Source organism: Lissotriton vulgaris, chromosome 10 (assembly GCF_964263255.1).
Source record: "Lissotriton vulgaris chromosome 10, aLisVul1.2, whole genome shotgun sequence".
Lineage (NCBI taxonomy): Eukaryota > Metazoa > Chordata > Amphibia > Caudata > Salamandridae > Lissotriton > Lissotriton vulgaris.
Window position 1 is genome coordinate 547,547,433 of NC_141698.1, and position 16,428 is coordinate 547,563,860.

The window sequence follows — 16,428 nt, forward strand, 5'->3', positions numbered from 1 at the left end:
ACCTTAGTGCCGCTGAGGGTGCTTCAAGAGTGCATGTTGACCCTGGGGGAACCCTGGTTCTTACCCCAGAATGCCAACTCCCACAACCAAGTACTTACCTGTTAACCGATAACCACATTTTCTCCATATGAATACATTGACTGTTTTTCCTTGAAAATTGTTTCAAGTGTGGAGTTGGCTTTGGGTCAGAACTTGAAAAACTGCAAATAACTAAAAACTGCTTTACTTACCTTTTCTCTATGAATTGTCCCAGTGTGATATCTAGGCATATCACACTGAGTAGAAAAAGTAATCCATAAATTAATCTGTAAAGTAATCTAGCAGTAATTTCCACCGTATTGAAAAGATTTACAAACGTGTTACAAAGACATTTTCATTCAGCCTGCTTGTATTGTTCAGCCTGCCTTGAAAAGTACCATTTACTCTTACCTGTACCAGGTTTGCTTGGTTCTAGAAAATAAATATAACTAAAGAATATTTTTTAATAGACACATTGATCTGAGTTCAGTCTTTGAGTGTGTGACATCATTTGCTGCCTGAGTGTGTACAACAAATGCTTAACACAACCCTCAGATAAAACCTTACTGCTCGCCCACACTACCACAAAGCGAGAGTAAGGTGCTATCTACGTTTACCTCTGCCTACCTTTGGGGTTGCACTGGACTCTGTGCACACTATACCTCATTTTGGTATAGTAGATATAGAGCCAGCTTCCTATGAGTGTCGCTATAATTAGTGCAGTAAGTAGCACCTTGGTCGGAGAGGTGTGATGATGCCCTTTGCACCCACATTATAATTTTTGTTTTTATTAAATCCAAGCTGAAGGGCTGGTGTCCTGCCTGGAGCCAAAACTGTAGTTTTTGTTTTAGGCCTAAGCTATCTCCTGACGGTAAGGCAGAAGTCTAACTGTAACATCTAAGTGGGGTGTCTCCTATGCCTCCGTTTCGATATACATTTCCTATAGGAGTCAGAGCAACCACTTGTTAATTGTGTGGTGTTCAGTTAGTTTACCCAGAGCACGTCTTGATTTTTATAAACTGTAATTGTTTTCTAATGATTCTTCACCTTTCCTCTTCACTTTCATAAGAACATTTCCTCATGTGCCAGTTCTGAAACAGATGCTTAATTTGGCCAAAAACCTTAATCCAAAATGAATGTTGACTTACTATGAAGTCTTTAGTTGAACTTATGAAACCTGAACATTTCAGCAATTCCTATATTGTGTAGAAGTTTGTGTGCAAAGGTTTTTTTTAATGGGGACAGATCAGGAACACAAAAGATTATTGTGCTAGCCACCGCATCCAAAATAGTATTGGATAAATTTTTGCCTAAAATGACTGTCGCAAATATAGTGTAACTTGGCATTACTTTCGAGGGTCGTCTAGATTCATTCTATTTATTCTCTGCAGGATACTGGCATTGGAATGACCAAAGAAGAGCTTGTGTCCAACCTGGGAACGATTGCTAGATCTGGCTCAAAGGTAAGCTAGTAGTAGTATGCCTAATTATCCAAACATTCATCAGTCTTTGTGGTATTTGGTTATTTACTTTTGCTCTAATGCATTATCCAATATTGGTCTACGAGTACAGCCACTGTAAGCTTTTTTTTTTCCGGGCTTGCTGTTCTGTAGATGATTGCTGTGTGGTTGCTTGTGGGACTTAGGTGCTCCTAGTAACTGGTCACACATCTAAATGATCTTGAATAGTATCTCGGCAACAATATTTTTAGATCAAGTGATCACAAAATTCATGCTGAGAGTGAAGACATCTGTTACCATTTTTACCTCACATACAGCATACTTTTGCTTTTTGGTCCCTGCACACACCCGTCTAGCCAGGTTTGTTGCTGGTGACCTCAGTCTTACTTTCCATCTGGTGTGTTATGGCCGTGTGCACTTTCGTCTTTCGGTATTCGTTATTCAAATATATCCTGAAAGGCCTCTTTCTACTTCAACTTTAAGAAAAAGAAAAGGAACCTGAGCCCAGCATCATAAAAGAAAACGGCTATATTATATTGGGTCTTAACTAGTGCAAAAAGGTGATCTGTTGCTTGATATTGAGTTGCAATTTCCTCTTTCGTCTCTGGCCTGTATGTTAGTGGCCACCATTCATTTTCATATCTGAGAAACCGGCTGTAATAACGCCTGAACTTTTTGACTGTAAGAAATTCTTAATTAAAGTTTGTCATTATTTTGTTTCTTCTCTCATTAACATTTTTTGAATTACATGATATGATGCACTGACTGTTGTCTTTTCCCATTGTTGGCTCGCGGGTCAGGTAAGCATTGCCAGGAGTCCCAGACACCATTTTTAAAAGAGACACTTCTTAAGGGGTGATGTGGCCAGGGTTATTATTTCTTTCTTTTTTTAATGAAAATCTAATTTTGAACCCTAATGCAATCACGCATCAGTTGGTTATATTCTGATTTTGGGGAAAAGTCCTCACATTTTGAGAACAGCTTTGACATCCTGTCCTTTCATTTGAATTTCTGAATGACTCCAGTGGACCCGACATCTGTGATCCTGCAGGATTTTCTCTGTATGTTTTGTTAATGCTTTGCTAGCTAAGCACCAGAATCTTCTAGGCTGATGGTGCATACAAAGCCCCCCCTCATCTTACTGATAGTAGGAAATGTCTGCTCTCACCAGGCTATGGAAAGCAGCAACACCAGCTTTAACTTGTTCTTCTGAGTGGATTCTATTCCCCTTCCATGGATAAACTTCATTGATTCCCCCTTGAGTGGCATCCTTCTCTTTGATATTGGCATGTGTTGTTTGTTCAGACGTAATTGATAAATGCACTGTTCAGGAAGACTTTGTACCATATCATGCCCCCTACATGGCCACATTGCATGCGTCCTCAAATGGTCAGTCCTTGAATAGGTTGAGCTTTTTTCTCTTCTCCTGTCTACCCCCTTGTGTGCTGTCTGAGGGATCCCATGGCAGATTCAACCTTAACTGATATGTGGCTTAATTATAAATCCAGTCCAGAGCCCTGCTTGAACAGAAAAGGTTCAACAAAACTGGTGTGGCCTCCTAAGCAGATATACTTCTGGGATATCTGGGAATATAACACTTTTCTTTGTGCCAGGCTTGGGAAACACCCAGTTGCCTCTTTCTGCTATCTTGTACTGAGGGTTGTTTGAAAATATGAGACCCCATTCTGAAAGTCCAGGTTTTCTTCAAAATCCACATTTCCTTGGCCTGTTGGTGCCTGCCCTTCCATAGTATGGGATTGCCCAGGCATAAAGCAAGTGAACATGTTCTTCACTGTTGACTTTCAACTTATTGTATGTGAATACATTTTCGAACTGTATCAAAATTTCAGACCAGTTGCCACCCCCTAGAGTAAACCTAGTTGGTGTGCCCCAGCCTCCTTGGGAGAGTAAAGTACGGAAAAGAGTATCCTGGTTATGCAGTGAAAGTAAACTAATACAGAAAGCCCCAACACACCTGTGGTAAACAGTCCCTGCAAATGGGCATTGACCATTTCAGGACTATGAGAAAACAACACCACCAAAATGTGAGGTATACATTAAATTACTGGCGTGGTTTTGTGTGCAAGAGCAGGCCCTTTGGAGACAATAAGATGATCAACAACATGATTGCTTGAAGAGATACAAGAGTGTCTTCGGTCTGAGAGAGCGGGGCAGTTTTGTTTTGACAATTTACATTGACCCACTAATGTAGAGTCCCTCTTCGATAAAAGGGTCAGGAGAAGCATGACTGTTACCAGCAATATCCAGGCTTTGCTAATATATAATCAGATTAGCCATTTTTTGGGGGATATTTCATATGATATTGTTAGGGTATCCTGGAGGACAACACCCATTGTTTTGCTGCAGAACATAAGCGATATAATCTTGGCACATCTAGACATGCTCATCCTTTTGAAGCTAATTAATGAGTACCATTGAGTTGGTTAATAGTAACTGTGTAATTGCAGTGTTTTGAGACTTGAATAAAGAACACTATGTACAAAGCTAATTATTAATGAAACAAAGTTGCAAAGTTATTCATAAAATAACATTTTCAAACATTACCTTGTTTTTACTTTTGGCATCATCTCGAAGTTTGTCATTTATTGTCTAACTATAAAACACTGGCTAAAACGAAAGACACTGATTGTGGAAACATATGATCCTTTTTTGAACAAATTAAGCAGACTAATTTAATCCGATTTTTGTACCCTCTTTCTATCCGTTACTAGAGTAATATTTGTGTGCTGTCAACCATGTTCTACAGCCATAAATAAGTCCGCATTATTTTTCCGATTTGAACCTAATGCCATACGTTTTTCCAATCCTCTGTTGGTGTGAGAACTTTGAAAATGCTCTAGTGCATACTATTTAACAGTGATATCGCTCATACAGCACCAGTTCTAAAGTTTCCTGCAAAGTTTTTTTATGTGGTTCATGTTAAAACATCTGTGTTAAAACTTCTTTCACATTGCATTCAACGGTTGTTCCGATTGTGGTACTTGACAGTTGGCAGATTTGCAGTTCATTTGACAACCTGGCCCTAAAAGCAGATTTGGAAAATAACCCTCTTGCCTAAGATTAGAGAAAAGAGTAGTTGGTCAAGTACAGTTATAATTAAAGAGCATTACATTTCTTGGACTTAGATGATGAACGTTTTTTGATAGGCTTGTGGATAAGGTAATTGAGCAGGTGCATTTGTGTCTAAAGCGAACAGAACTAATAATGGTGTAGTTTAAGCAAAGATTGAAAAATTTACAATGTTGAGTGTTTTCCAAAACCAAAGTAAACCCTTAAAGTTTATATGAAGCTGCCTAATCTGTATATGTATTTCTGTGTGTATATATACATTTGGAAACTATGATGTGAAAGGCTGAATTTCAGGTTGAGGATAATAGATGTGTTACATAAACCTTGTCACAGAGCAATCACAATGAAAGTATTAATGTTGGGTACAATATTTCTTTCGATAATTTCTGGTCAAATGTGAAGGGTATTGTCCATGCTGTTATGCGCCTACATAAGGTAATTGGAATTGACTTTCTCCCAACTTTGCTGAATAATTGCTAAGAGACGCCCTTATATTTTTTCTTATGATTTGTATTTGGTTTTACCTGCTCCATTATTCTTTATCCTGGCAGGCTTTTCTAGAATCCCTTCAGAACCAGGCAGATGCTAGCGGCAACATAATTGGTCAGTTTGGTGTGGGTTTCTACTCTGCTTTCATGGTTGCCAACCAGGTGGAGGTCTACTCACAGTCCGCTGAAGTTGAGAATGCTGGTTACAAGTGGTCTTCAGACGGGTGAGTGATGGGTCTAACTGGGGATTCATTAATGCGTAGAGCAGGGGTGTTCAGCACAGGGCCGCAGGGGCTTGATCTTTTCAGGATAACCACTGAGCATATAGAAGAGTGATCGAGATTTGTTGTTTCTAAATCTACTATGCGTATATATCCTGAAAATGTGATTTGTACGTGGCACTCTGCTCCTTACATGTAGAGACTGAAGGTGGTGGGATAAGGAGGAACACATCTGTTGGGCACATTGTCTTTTTGTGCTTTTGTATCAGGTAAGTTTGTCATCTTGGAAGAAATCATGTAGATATTCTGTCAGAAGTACTCTTAAATATTCTTCCTGCTGGCATAGACATAGAACACCACCAGTCTATTCAGAATGTATTATGCTTACCTTCTAAATCGTTTCTTCTATATAAAAAAGCTTCTAGACATACTGAAACATTAACTTATTCTCTGATACAGTACTGACCTTTTCAGCTCTCATACTGCCCCAAACTATGGGCCATATGTATCAAGCCTTTTTCGATTCGCAAAGGCCGGAATTTGGCGAATTCCGGCCTTCGCGAATCGCAAAAGGCTGTTTTGCATTTTTTGATATGTATTAAAAAATCGCATCATAAGGAATCGCATAAATTTGCGATTCCTTATGTTGCTATGGGCCATATGTATGAAGCCGTTTTTGAATCGCAAAGGCCGAAATTTGCAGAATTTCGGCCTTTACGATTCAAAAACGGCCTTTTTGCATTTTTTCCAATGTATCATACAATCGCAATTTAAGGAATCGCAATAATTTGCGATTCCTTATTTTGCCATAGCATTTAAGGAATCGCAAATTTTGCGATTCCTTAAATGATATGTATGATAAATTTTCGAAGTGCAAATTTGTGTTAAGGAATCGCAATTTACCACCAACTTGTAGTTGGTGGTAATTTGCGATTTCTCATAATAATGCCCTATTTGGCATTCGTGAGGGTGGTATGTGACACACGTACATGCCCATAGGGCATGTATGTGTGCCACATGCACACACATGTAGATTTGAGGGGTGCAGCAGGGTGTCTTTGAGACACCCCTGCACCCTTGTAATAATTCTCAAATTGCGATTAGCAAATTGCGAATTCGCAATTTGAGAATTATTGCACCATCATTCCTATGGGCCTCCTGGCCCATAGGAATGCATTGGAAATCATTCTTTATTTGCGATTTCGCAAATTGCGAATTCGCAAATATAGAATGATAAGGAATCACTAAAAAATAGCCATTTTGTACATACATACCGTTTTGCGATTTCTAAATAGCGATTCCTTAAAAATCGCTATTTACAAATCGCAAAACGGAACTATGATACATATGGCCCTATGTCACTTCCAACAACAGTCTCTCCACTTGATTATTGGGATGATTCAGAGTACTGTCTTTATTGATATTTAAACAGGTTAACTTTCAGTTATGTGTTTGGTTTTTTGTTCTAGTCTTGTCTGATTTGTGTGTTTACTTTTTGCTTTCTTGTTTTGAGTTTTTGGGGATAGGCAATGTTTTGGAAGTAAAGTGATGTCAGAAGGAGAACCTATCTGAAATGAAAATATATACATAGTGGAGCAAGGGCTATTGTATGAGCCACATAACGATCATATTCAAGATTACAATGCAGTACAGCCGTTCCACATTGTTTGAAATTCCAGTGAAAATTAGGTATGTGGGCCTATATACAGTAAAAATTTAAATAATCAGTGGTTCTACCATACAATTGTACTTGAACTGAATTCTGAGACCTCATCTATCAGTGTGTATCCTCCGAGAATGGATGTGCTAGCTGAAGGAAGGCCAGGTGTGAGGTCTGAAGATGTTCTGGAGTTAGTTCATAACCGCTACCTGTCTGTTCATTTCTTCAGATTCATTCAGCCCTCGTGAGATGGTGTCTAAAGAGTGTATCCATCTACACTCGCGTTTGCTCAGTATATTGGCGAAATTACCACCTCTGGGGTTGGGTTTGACTTTTTCTATGACCCACCATCTGAGACTGTCAGGTGTGTGTTTGAAGTTTGAAAAATGCTCAACTAGGGGTGCCCCCTGGACTTGGCATCTAATGCGGCTGCAATGCTGTAGTATGCGGCATTTGATTTTCTGAGTCGTTTGTCCTATGTATAGAAAGCCACATGGGCAACTGATGGCATAAATGACTCCAGTGGAATTGCAATTGCTGTGATCTTCTAGAGCATATGTGTGGCCGTTATGTGTAATTTCCATCATTTCTTTAGTCATCGGGCAGGCTTTGCATAGGCCACATTTGTGGTGTCCCTTAACCTGTGGGAGTCCCCAAAGAGTGCTTTGTCCTGTGGTGCCGGGTGAAGGTAGTAGTGATTTAACAACAAAATCCCTTACATTTTTACCTTTTCTAAAGGCATGAAGGGGCGGTGGCATATTCCCTAGTTCGTCAGTGACCAAGTGCCAGTGTTTGTTAATGGCCTTTTTGATGTGATTACTCTTAGTATTAAACGTGGTAACACAGACTAATCGTTCCTCACTGTTATTCTTGGTTCTCGGGACAAGTAAGAACTCCCTGTGATTGTGCCAGGCTCTCTTGCGTGCCTGTTTCAAAAGTCTAAAGGGGTATCCTCGTTCAAGTAGTCTCGTAATAACAAACACCCCAGAATGCCAACGATCTATACCCTGCCTTAGATCCACAAGAACATGCAGAACCCACCGGACAGACCAATAATCTCGGGGTGTGGTTCCATCCTGGAATAGTGTCAACAAGGTCTCCAGGACCTCCAGAGCTCAAGTCCATCGTGGTTTCACCCCTTCTGGACTCCCCACTGCAGCCTGTAGCCTCTGCGTGCAGGCCCCCTCGACCACTAAGCGCATACAGTTAGTTTTCATATCGTGCTTATCTCTAAGTTGCATTGTGACTAGTTTGCCATATTTAAAGCGTCTGCATTCCGTTTTCATTTCTTGACCATTTTAACCTGCGCATTGTTTGTAAGAGCCCCCGGCGCCCTGCCCTCCCCTCCATTTTGTGCTTGTTGTTGTTGTGCTCCGTCCCTTGAGCCCGCCACGCCTCCCAGCTGAGCCGCCCTCCCACTAGCATTAAAACGCGTCCTCTATCCTCACGGCGCTGTGATTCACTCCTCGCTTCTGCCTCGAGTGATCGCTCCCCTGCCTGCGCTCCCTCTGAAAGTGGTATCGTTATTTCCATGCTGCTCTGCCTCTAAGATTTGCGTATTAAGAGCGTGTGAATTCAGTATTTAGTTTTTCATTACCTGCTTATTTCTCTCGCTGCACTGTGTCCGAGTTTGGCGATTTAAAAGCGCATACAGTTAGTTTTCATATCGTGCTTATCTCTAAGTTGCATTGTGACTAGTTTGCCATATTTAAAGCGTCTGCATTCCGTTTTCATTTCTTGACCATTTTAACCTGCGCATTGTTTGTAAGAGCCCCCGGCGCCCTGCCCTCCCCTCCATTTTGTGCTTGTTGTTGTTGTGCTCCGTCCCTTGAGCCCGCCACGCCTCCCAGCTGAGCCGCCCTCGCCCCTCCCCCCCCCCACTATCCATATATGACAGTTACTCCCGCGCGCAGCGTTCACGCGCAGCAACCGCGCCCAACCCGCGCCGAAGGTGCGCCAAAGGTAAGCCCGTCTACGCCCGTCCGCGCCTGGACCGCGCCCAGCGCCAGAGCCCCTGCCCCTCGCACTGCCCAGCCCCACCGCATTACCTACGATGCTGCCACCCTCCTAGCTCTTAACCCCGGTCGCGCCCCCAACTGCGTCCAAGCCGCTCCTGGACGCACCCATGGACCGTTCTCCTGCATCTCCTGCAAATTCATCGGCACCGACAACATCCCCGCTACAACCACAACACAGACTCCCGACCCCAACCACCTAGAATGCATCCTTCTCAACACCCGCTCGGTCCACAGGCACGCCATTGACCTTTGGAACCTACTAGACACCATCTCTCCTGACGTCGCCTTCCTAACGGAAACATGGATGAACGCTTCCTCCGCCCCTGACATCGCCATTGCCATCCCCGATGACTATAAGATCACACGCAAGGACCGCACCGACCATACAGGAGGAGGAATCGCTATCGTCCATAAGAAATCAATCCGCATCTCAACCAGCTCTGACGCCAACCTCACCAACTCCGAACACCTTCACTTCCAGATCCACATCGACCCCAAGACCACACTCAGAGGCACCCTCCTCTACAGACCACCAGGACCCCGCGCAAAATTCAGTGAAGACATCACGGACTTCATCACCCCACACGCGCTCCCCTCCAAAGACTACATCCTTCTGGGAGACCTCAACTTCCACCTTGAAAAGATCAACGACCGCAACACCGCCACCCTCTTGGACAACCTAGCCAACCTCGGACTTAAACAACTGGTCACTTCCCCCACCCACATCGCAGGTCACACACTCGACCCCATCTTCACCTCCAGCAACCATGTCTCCTTCAGCCACACTACGGATCTCCTCTGGACTGACCACAGCTGCGTTCACTTCACCTACAACAAGCCAAAACCCACCAACCACCTCCAACCAACTCTACAAAGAAACTGGAACAAAATCACCACGGAGCAGATCTCCACATCGCTCCTTCAAACCTCCCCAGCCCTCTCTTCTAACGCCAACGAAGCCGCCTCCAACCTCACCCTATGGTTATCCAACACCGCCGACACCTTAGCACCACTGAAGAAACGTCAAAGCAAACCTGGCAGCAAAAAGGCCTCATGGTTCAATGATGATCTTAAGAAGTCCAAGAAACTGTGCCGCTCCCTTGAAAAGGCCTGGAAAAAAGACCCATCCACCAGCAACAAAGACGCCTTCAAAAGCGCCATCCGTACTCACCACCAACTGATCCGTAAAGCCAAAAAAACAGCATTCAAGGAGCGACTTGACAACAACGCCCACAACAGTAAGGAACTTTTCAACATCGTCAAGGAATTTTCCAACCCCTCGGCCAACTCCAACGACATCACCCCCTCTCAAACCCTCTGCGATTCCCTAGCCTCTTTTTTCCACAACAAGATTGCTGACATCCACAACAGCTTTGACAACCAACCCGGAAGCCAACCCACCCTACCATCAGCTGTCCATCTTCCCCCCGTTAACACCCTTAACGCCTGGAACCCTATCTCCACTGAGGACACCATCCGCCTGATGAATTCCATCCACTCTGGATCCCCCACAGACCCTTGCCCTCACCACATCTTCAACAAAGCAGACTCCGTCATAGCTCCGCACCTCCGAGACGTCATCAACTGCTCCTTCAACTCCGCTACCTTCCCAGAACATTGGAAACACGCTGAACTCACCGCCCTTCTAAAAAAACCAACAGCGGACCCCACCGAACTCAAAAACTACCGCCCCATCTCGCTTCTTCCATTCCCGGCCAAAGTCATCGAGAAAGCTGTCAACAACCAGCTCGCCACCTTCCTCGAAGCCAACAATTCACTCGACCCCTCACAATCTGGCTTCCGAGCCAAACACAGCACGGAGACCGCCCTCATCGCAGCAACAGACGACATTCGAACTCTACTGGACAATGGCGACACAGTCGCCCTCATCCTCCTCGACCTTTCTGCAGCCTTCGACACAGTCTGCCACAGCACCCTTTTACAACGCCTCAGAAACATCGGAATCCAAGGAAAGGCACTGGAATGGATCACCTCGTTCCTCACCGGAAGAACCCAGAGAGTCCGCCTCCCACCATTCAAGTCCAAGGCCTCTGAAATCATCTGCGGCGTACCACAAGGATCCTCACTCAGTCCCACCCTCTTCAACGTATACATGAGCCCCCTCGCGGCCATCGCCCGCCAACACAACCTCAACATCATCTCTTACGCAGATGACACTCAACTAATCCTTTCTCTCACCAAGGACCCCAGCACCGCCAAAACTAACCTTCACGAAGGAATGAAAGAAGTCGCCGAATGGATGAAACAAAGCCGACTGAAACTGAACTCAGACAAAACAGAAGTCCTCATCTTAGGTAAATCCCCCTCTGCATGGGACAACTCCTGGTGGCCAGAAGCCCTCGGAAATGCACCCATCCCGACAGACCACGCACGGAACCTTGGCGTCATCCTGGATTCTTCACTCTCAATGAACAGACAAGTCAGCGCCGTATCGTCTTCCTGCTTTAACATTCTTCGCATGCTCAGAAAAACATTTCGCTGGATCCCCACCGAAACAAGGAAAACAGTCACCCATGCTCTGGTCACGAGCCGACTGGACTACGGAAACACCCTCTACGCAGGTACCACCGCTAAACTCCAGAATAAACTACAACGAATCCAAAACGCCTCAGCCAGGCTCATATTAGACATCCCACGCAACGAACACATCTCTGGTCACCTTAAAGATCTCCACTGGCTACCCGTCAATAAGAGGATTACTTTCCGACTGCTCACCCACGCACACAAATCACTCTACGACATCGGACCAGACTGCCTCAACTCTCGACTGTCCTTCTACACCCCCTCCCGCCAACTCCGCTCTTCCAGCCAAGCCTTCGCCACTGTACCTCGCATCAACAAGACCACCATGGGAGGCAGATCCTTCTCTTACCTGGCTGCCAAAACTTGGAACTCACTCCCCGCTTACCTTCGCCTCACCCAGAATCACCTAGCGTTCAGAAAGCAGCTTAAAACGTGGATATTTGACAAATAATCATCCCCCCCTTCCTAAGCGCCTTGAAACCCTCTGGGTATGTAGTGCGCTATACAAATTTTATGACTTGACTTGACTAAGTCACCTCCAAATCCGTCACACCCAGGCCATGAAGAAGAGGACCCCAGGTGTCCCTACATCTTTGAGTCTTTGAATCCCCCCTGTTGGTTCAACATTAATGACCTTCCAGCCAGACCCTGCAGCCTCTTTTCGCAATGACCGATCACCATAGAAACCTATTAGGCTCCTGGCCGCCTCGTGCCCCTTGTGGTGTACTGCTGGTGCTGCCTTGGATCTTATCCACCTCTCGCATTTACTCCTGGAGATTGGTCCCAAAAGTAGTTGTACTGTACCTGTTTGCAGAACTTGTTCTTCCTTCCATAGAATAACACAGCAGAACTCCGAAAAGTATCCTAGATTGAAAGTGAAAAGAATTGATCGTTAAAAACGTACTTACCCGAACGATTTTTCTCTGATGCCAAATCATATATGAAGGTACTTGGTATTTTTATAAATTGATGTTGATGTCTTTCTTGAGTCGTGTTGTCCTTTTATTAATCATTGTGTATATTTTGCAAATGTCTTACACGTCTCTATGTTAAACCTGAGGCTGCTCGACCACACTACCCCTAATAGAGCACTTTGGGATGGCATAGCAAGCCCCTGTCCACTCATTAGGGAACCCCTGAACTCTTTACACGGTATATCAATTTATTGATATACTAGCTGTACCTGGCCACGTGTTGCTGTGGCTCAGTCTGGTTAAATGGAAGAGAAAGAAAAGAGTAAGCGCACGTTTCTAATATGTTTAATTTCACAATGCTTGTGGGTATACAATATGTTTTTGTGACTATTGTCTCTATGCGTCCCTTGTAGTTGTTGCGCAGCAAGCAAATCGATAGGGTCTGTTCGGCCTTTCGATTAAAAACACGCACGTATTGTACACATGTGTATTCGAATCCAACGTTGTGTATATATAAAAAAGCGCTAATGTTGCAAAGTGAACAAACTCCTCCCCCCCTCCCTTCACCCACTTCCCGGTCTGCCATCCTGACACCAACTGTCCATCCTAATATATGTAGACTATTGTCTCTAAGCGTCCCTCCCTCCACCCACTTCCCGGTCTGCCATCCTGACACCAACTGTCCATCCTAATATATGTAGACTATTGTCTCTATGCGTCCCTCCCTCCACCCACTTCCCGGTCTGCCATCCTGACACCAACTGTCCATCCTAATATATGTAGACTATTGTCTCTATGCGTCCTTTCTTAATGTAGCAAAGTGAACCAACTCCTCCCCCCTCCCTCCACCCACCTCCTGGTCTGCCATCCTGACACCAAATGTCCATCCTAATATATGTAGACTACTGTCTCTATGCGTCCCTTGTAGTTGTTGCGCAGCAACCAAATTGATAGGGTCTGTTCGGCCTTACGATTAAAAACACGCACGTATTAGACACGCGCGTATTCGAATATAACGTTGTGTATATATATATATAAACACGCGCTTAATCGAATCCAACGTTGTGTCAAAATTTCAAAGCAATCGGTGAAGGACTTTCGGAGATTTAAGATTTTGAACAAACGAACATTGACATTTGTATGTGTCTGTTCGGGCTTTTGATTAAAAACACTCGCGTATTCGACACACGCGTATTCCAATCCAACGTTGTGTATATAAAAACACGCGCGTAATATATGTAGCTTTTGGCAATAGTTGGAGTTTCTGCTACAGGGCTCGAAAAATCTGCTCGCTTTTGCGAACCAGATTCAATTAGGGTGACCTATTTTTAGGTCCTATTCACACTTTCTGGCGAGTAGGAAGACAAACTGACTTTTGACCTCTGTCTCTGAAAGCAGAGGAAATGTGACAAGATAGCAAGATTTAAAGGCATCTTCATTGCTCACAGAGTGAAAGAACAATAAAAATGTCTTTAAATCTTGTGAACTTGTCACTTTTGCTTCGCTTCCAGAAACTGAGGTCAAGTGCATTTCAGTTAGGTTGAGTAAATTTTTTAGGTACTAGACCTGCAGGTCTAGTAAAAATTTAATGATTTTTCGAGCCCTGTGCTAGTCGGGTAGTTCTAAACAGCCACGTATTTTGTTGTCTGTGAAAAGTAGGCAGTAAGGTGCTAGACCTCAGGTGCTCTGGTAGAGCGTTCCAAAGCTTAGGGCAGAGGAACGTAAATGAGCGGCCTCCCATGTGGATAAGTTTAATCTTTGGGACAGTGCACAAGGAGAGGTTGCTGGAACACAGCTAGCGAGTGGGCTGATACTGTTTTATCTGACTATTGATATGGTGGGGGGTGATTCCTGCCATATCTTTGAAGACATAAATTGGACACGTTTCTCAACCCCTAGCCAATGAAGCTCACGGTGAAGGGAAGTAACCAAGGCCAATGTTGGCAGTCTATAAATCAGTCTTGCGACTGCATTCTGCCCCACCTACATACGTCTTGAATTGGACTCATTTCTCAACCCCTAGCCAATGAAGCTCACGGTAAAGGGAATTAACCGAGGCAAATGTTGGTAGTCTCTAAATCAGGATGGCAGCCGCATTCTGCTCCATCTGTATATGTCTCATGGAGGCTTTGTCAGCCCACAGGTAGATAATATTGATGTAAACCAGGCAAAAAAGAATAAGAGCATGGATGACAGTTCTTTGGGCAGCTATGGGAAGAATCCAGATATATTTCTGTAGCCATTTTAAAGTTGCGAAGCAGGTCCCAGATACCTTTGCCACCTGCAGTTTGATGGAGAGCTTATTATCCACAAACAAGCATAGGTGCTTGAGGGTGAGGGCAGGGATGGGATGTCCCTCAGAACTGCTGGCCAATTCTGTGGTTCCCAGAGGCAGGGGTTCTTTCCAAGGATCAACACCTCTGTTTCTTCACCATTCTCAATTTCAGCTAGTTGTTGCTCATCCATGAGGCTACTTGAGCCAAGCAGGAGTTCCAAAACATAGAACTGTTGTGCTGAGTGGATGATAATAAAAAGATGATTTGATTATCATCAGCATAAGACTGTTATTGTCAAATGTCCTTATGATTCCATTAAGCGAAAATGACACTTTTAGTGTCTCGAATACAAAAGCAACCCCAAGTGTTCTACCAATGATTTGTGCTAATTTATGCTAGGAGCATACAAGTCACCAAGCGGTTGTCAGCCAGGAAATACCATTTCTTCAGACATGGATAAATGTCAGGCTGGTGGGCTTTTAAATTTGTGAAGAAGCAATATGCTGTACAATTCTCTCTGTACCTTATTATTGGATGATGTAGCATGAATAGACCAGTCCCTTGTTCTATTCCAAATTTTCGGGGTATGCTAACCTAAAGGGTTCTAGTGGTCTTTACTTCACTATATCCTCGGTAGTTGAAGGACACCTTGAGTTTCAGAATCCTCAAATTAACTACTGAACACAAAATTATATATTAACTCTGTTACATTTGTCTGTCCTGTACAGGATACCATTTAAGTACTTCAAACAGAAATGAGGCTTGTTCCTCCTTCCCATATGACCAAGTCAGGATGTTCTTGTGACTCGTGGTTTGCTGGAACCACTGCCTGTCCAGGGAGGTGGTTGTTAGTCTTAGTTCAGTTTCTGAAGGATGTATCCATACTGTGAATAATTGCCAGTGATTCTCAGCTCAGAATATTGAAAATAGAGTTGTGCTGCTACTTGAGCATCTAGCCTCTCGTTATCCTCAAGGAAATATCTGAAGACGATCAGTAATGTAGGAAAATGGATTATGTGGTGTGGTTGGTCGACTGAACCATGTAAAAATCTTTATTAGGTCCAGTTAGCTTTCTTTAACAGACGCTTAGTTCAGTCCTAGATAGCTGGGCAGTCAAGCCTAAACGAAGGAACAAGTGTAAATCATTTGGCACTATCAAAGCAGTCAATAAGTAAGAAACTCGACACTATAAAAAACAAGCACCAATTTATAAAAATAGATTGTATTTTTATCTTTAAATAGACACCATAATTGGAGATAGGATTTAAAAAAAATAAGTCCATTTCTGTAGCTCACTTTTAAAAGAATGCAACAAATCCCTGGTGCTTGGCTGGGGACTATCCACCTAGCTGGTGCAGTCACTTCTCTGACCTGGCACAAATAGATCTCTTTTCCATGAATGGGCACAGCAGGCACAGTACTGTTTGTTAGGGTGACCCACCTTCCTTAAATTTCACGGACAGTCCGTAATTTTCGCCTTCTGTCGGTTGTCCGTGACAATATCTTTAACGGACGCCATTTGTCCGTAATTCTGGTGATTTTGGGTGACATACAATACTTTTTTAGCTTTCACGCTCCAATTGTTGCCCAAGACGTGTGGAGCGCCTTCAGCCAATCCTAGTGCTCGCTGCAGGACAGTGTTCATTGGCCCTGATGCTTCAGGGCCAATGAGAACAGCTTTAAGGCAAAATGTAGGAGTCAGACCAAATAAACACGAAACCAAACCGAAAGCATGCTTC

The 16,428-nt window shown here is 43.8% G+C and overlaps 1 protein-coding gene across 1 annotated transcript in view; it reads left to right on the forward strand.

Moving 5' to 3' along the window:
- Positions 1-16,428, forward strand: part of TRAP1 (TNF receptor associated protein 1) — a 283,860-nt gene that overhangs the window by 91,964 nt on the left and 175,468 nt on the right. The window contains exons 5-6 of the mRNA XM_086941396.1: positions 1,410-1,481; positions 5,120-5,280. Of these exons, the coding sequence (XP_086797522.1) occupies positions 1,410-1,481; positions 5,120-5,280 (233 nt within the window). The remainder of the gene's footprint in view (positions 1-1,409; positions 1,482-5,119; positions 5,281-16,428) is intronic.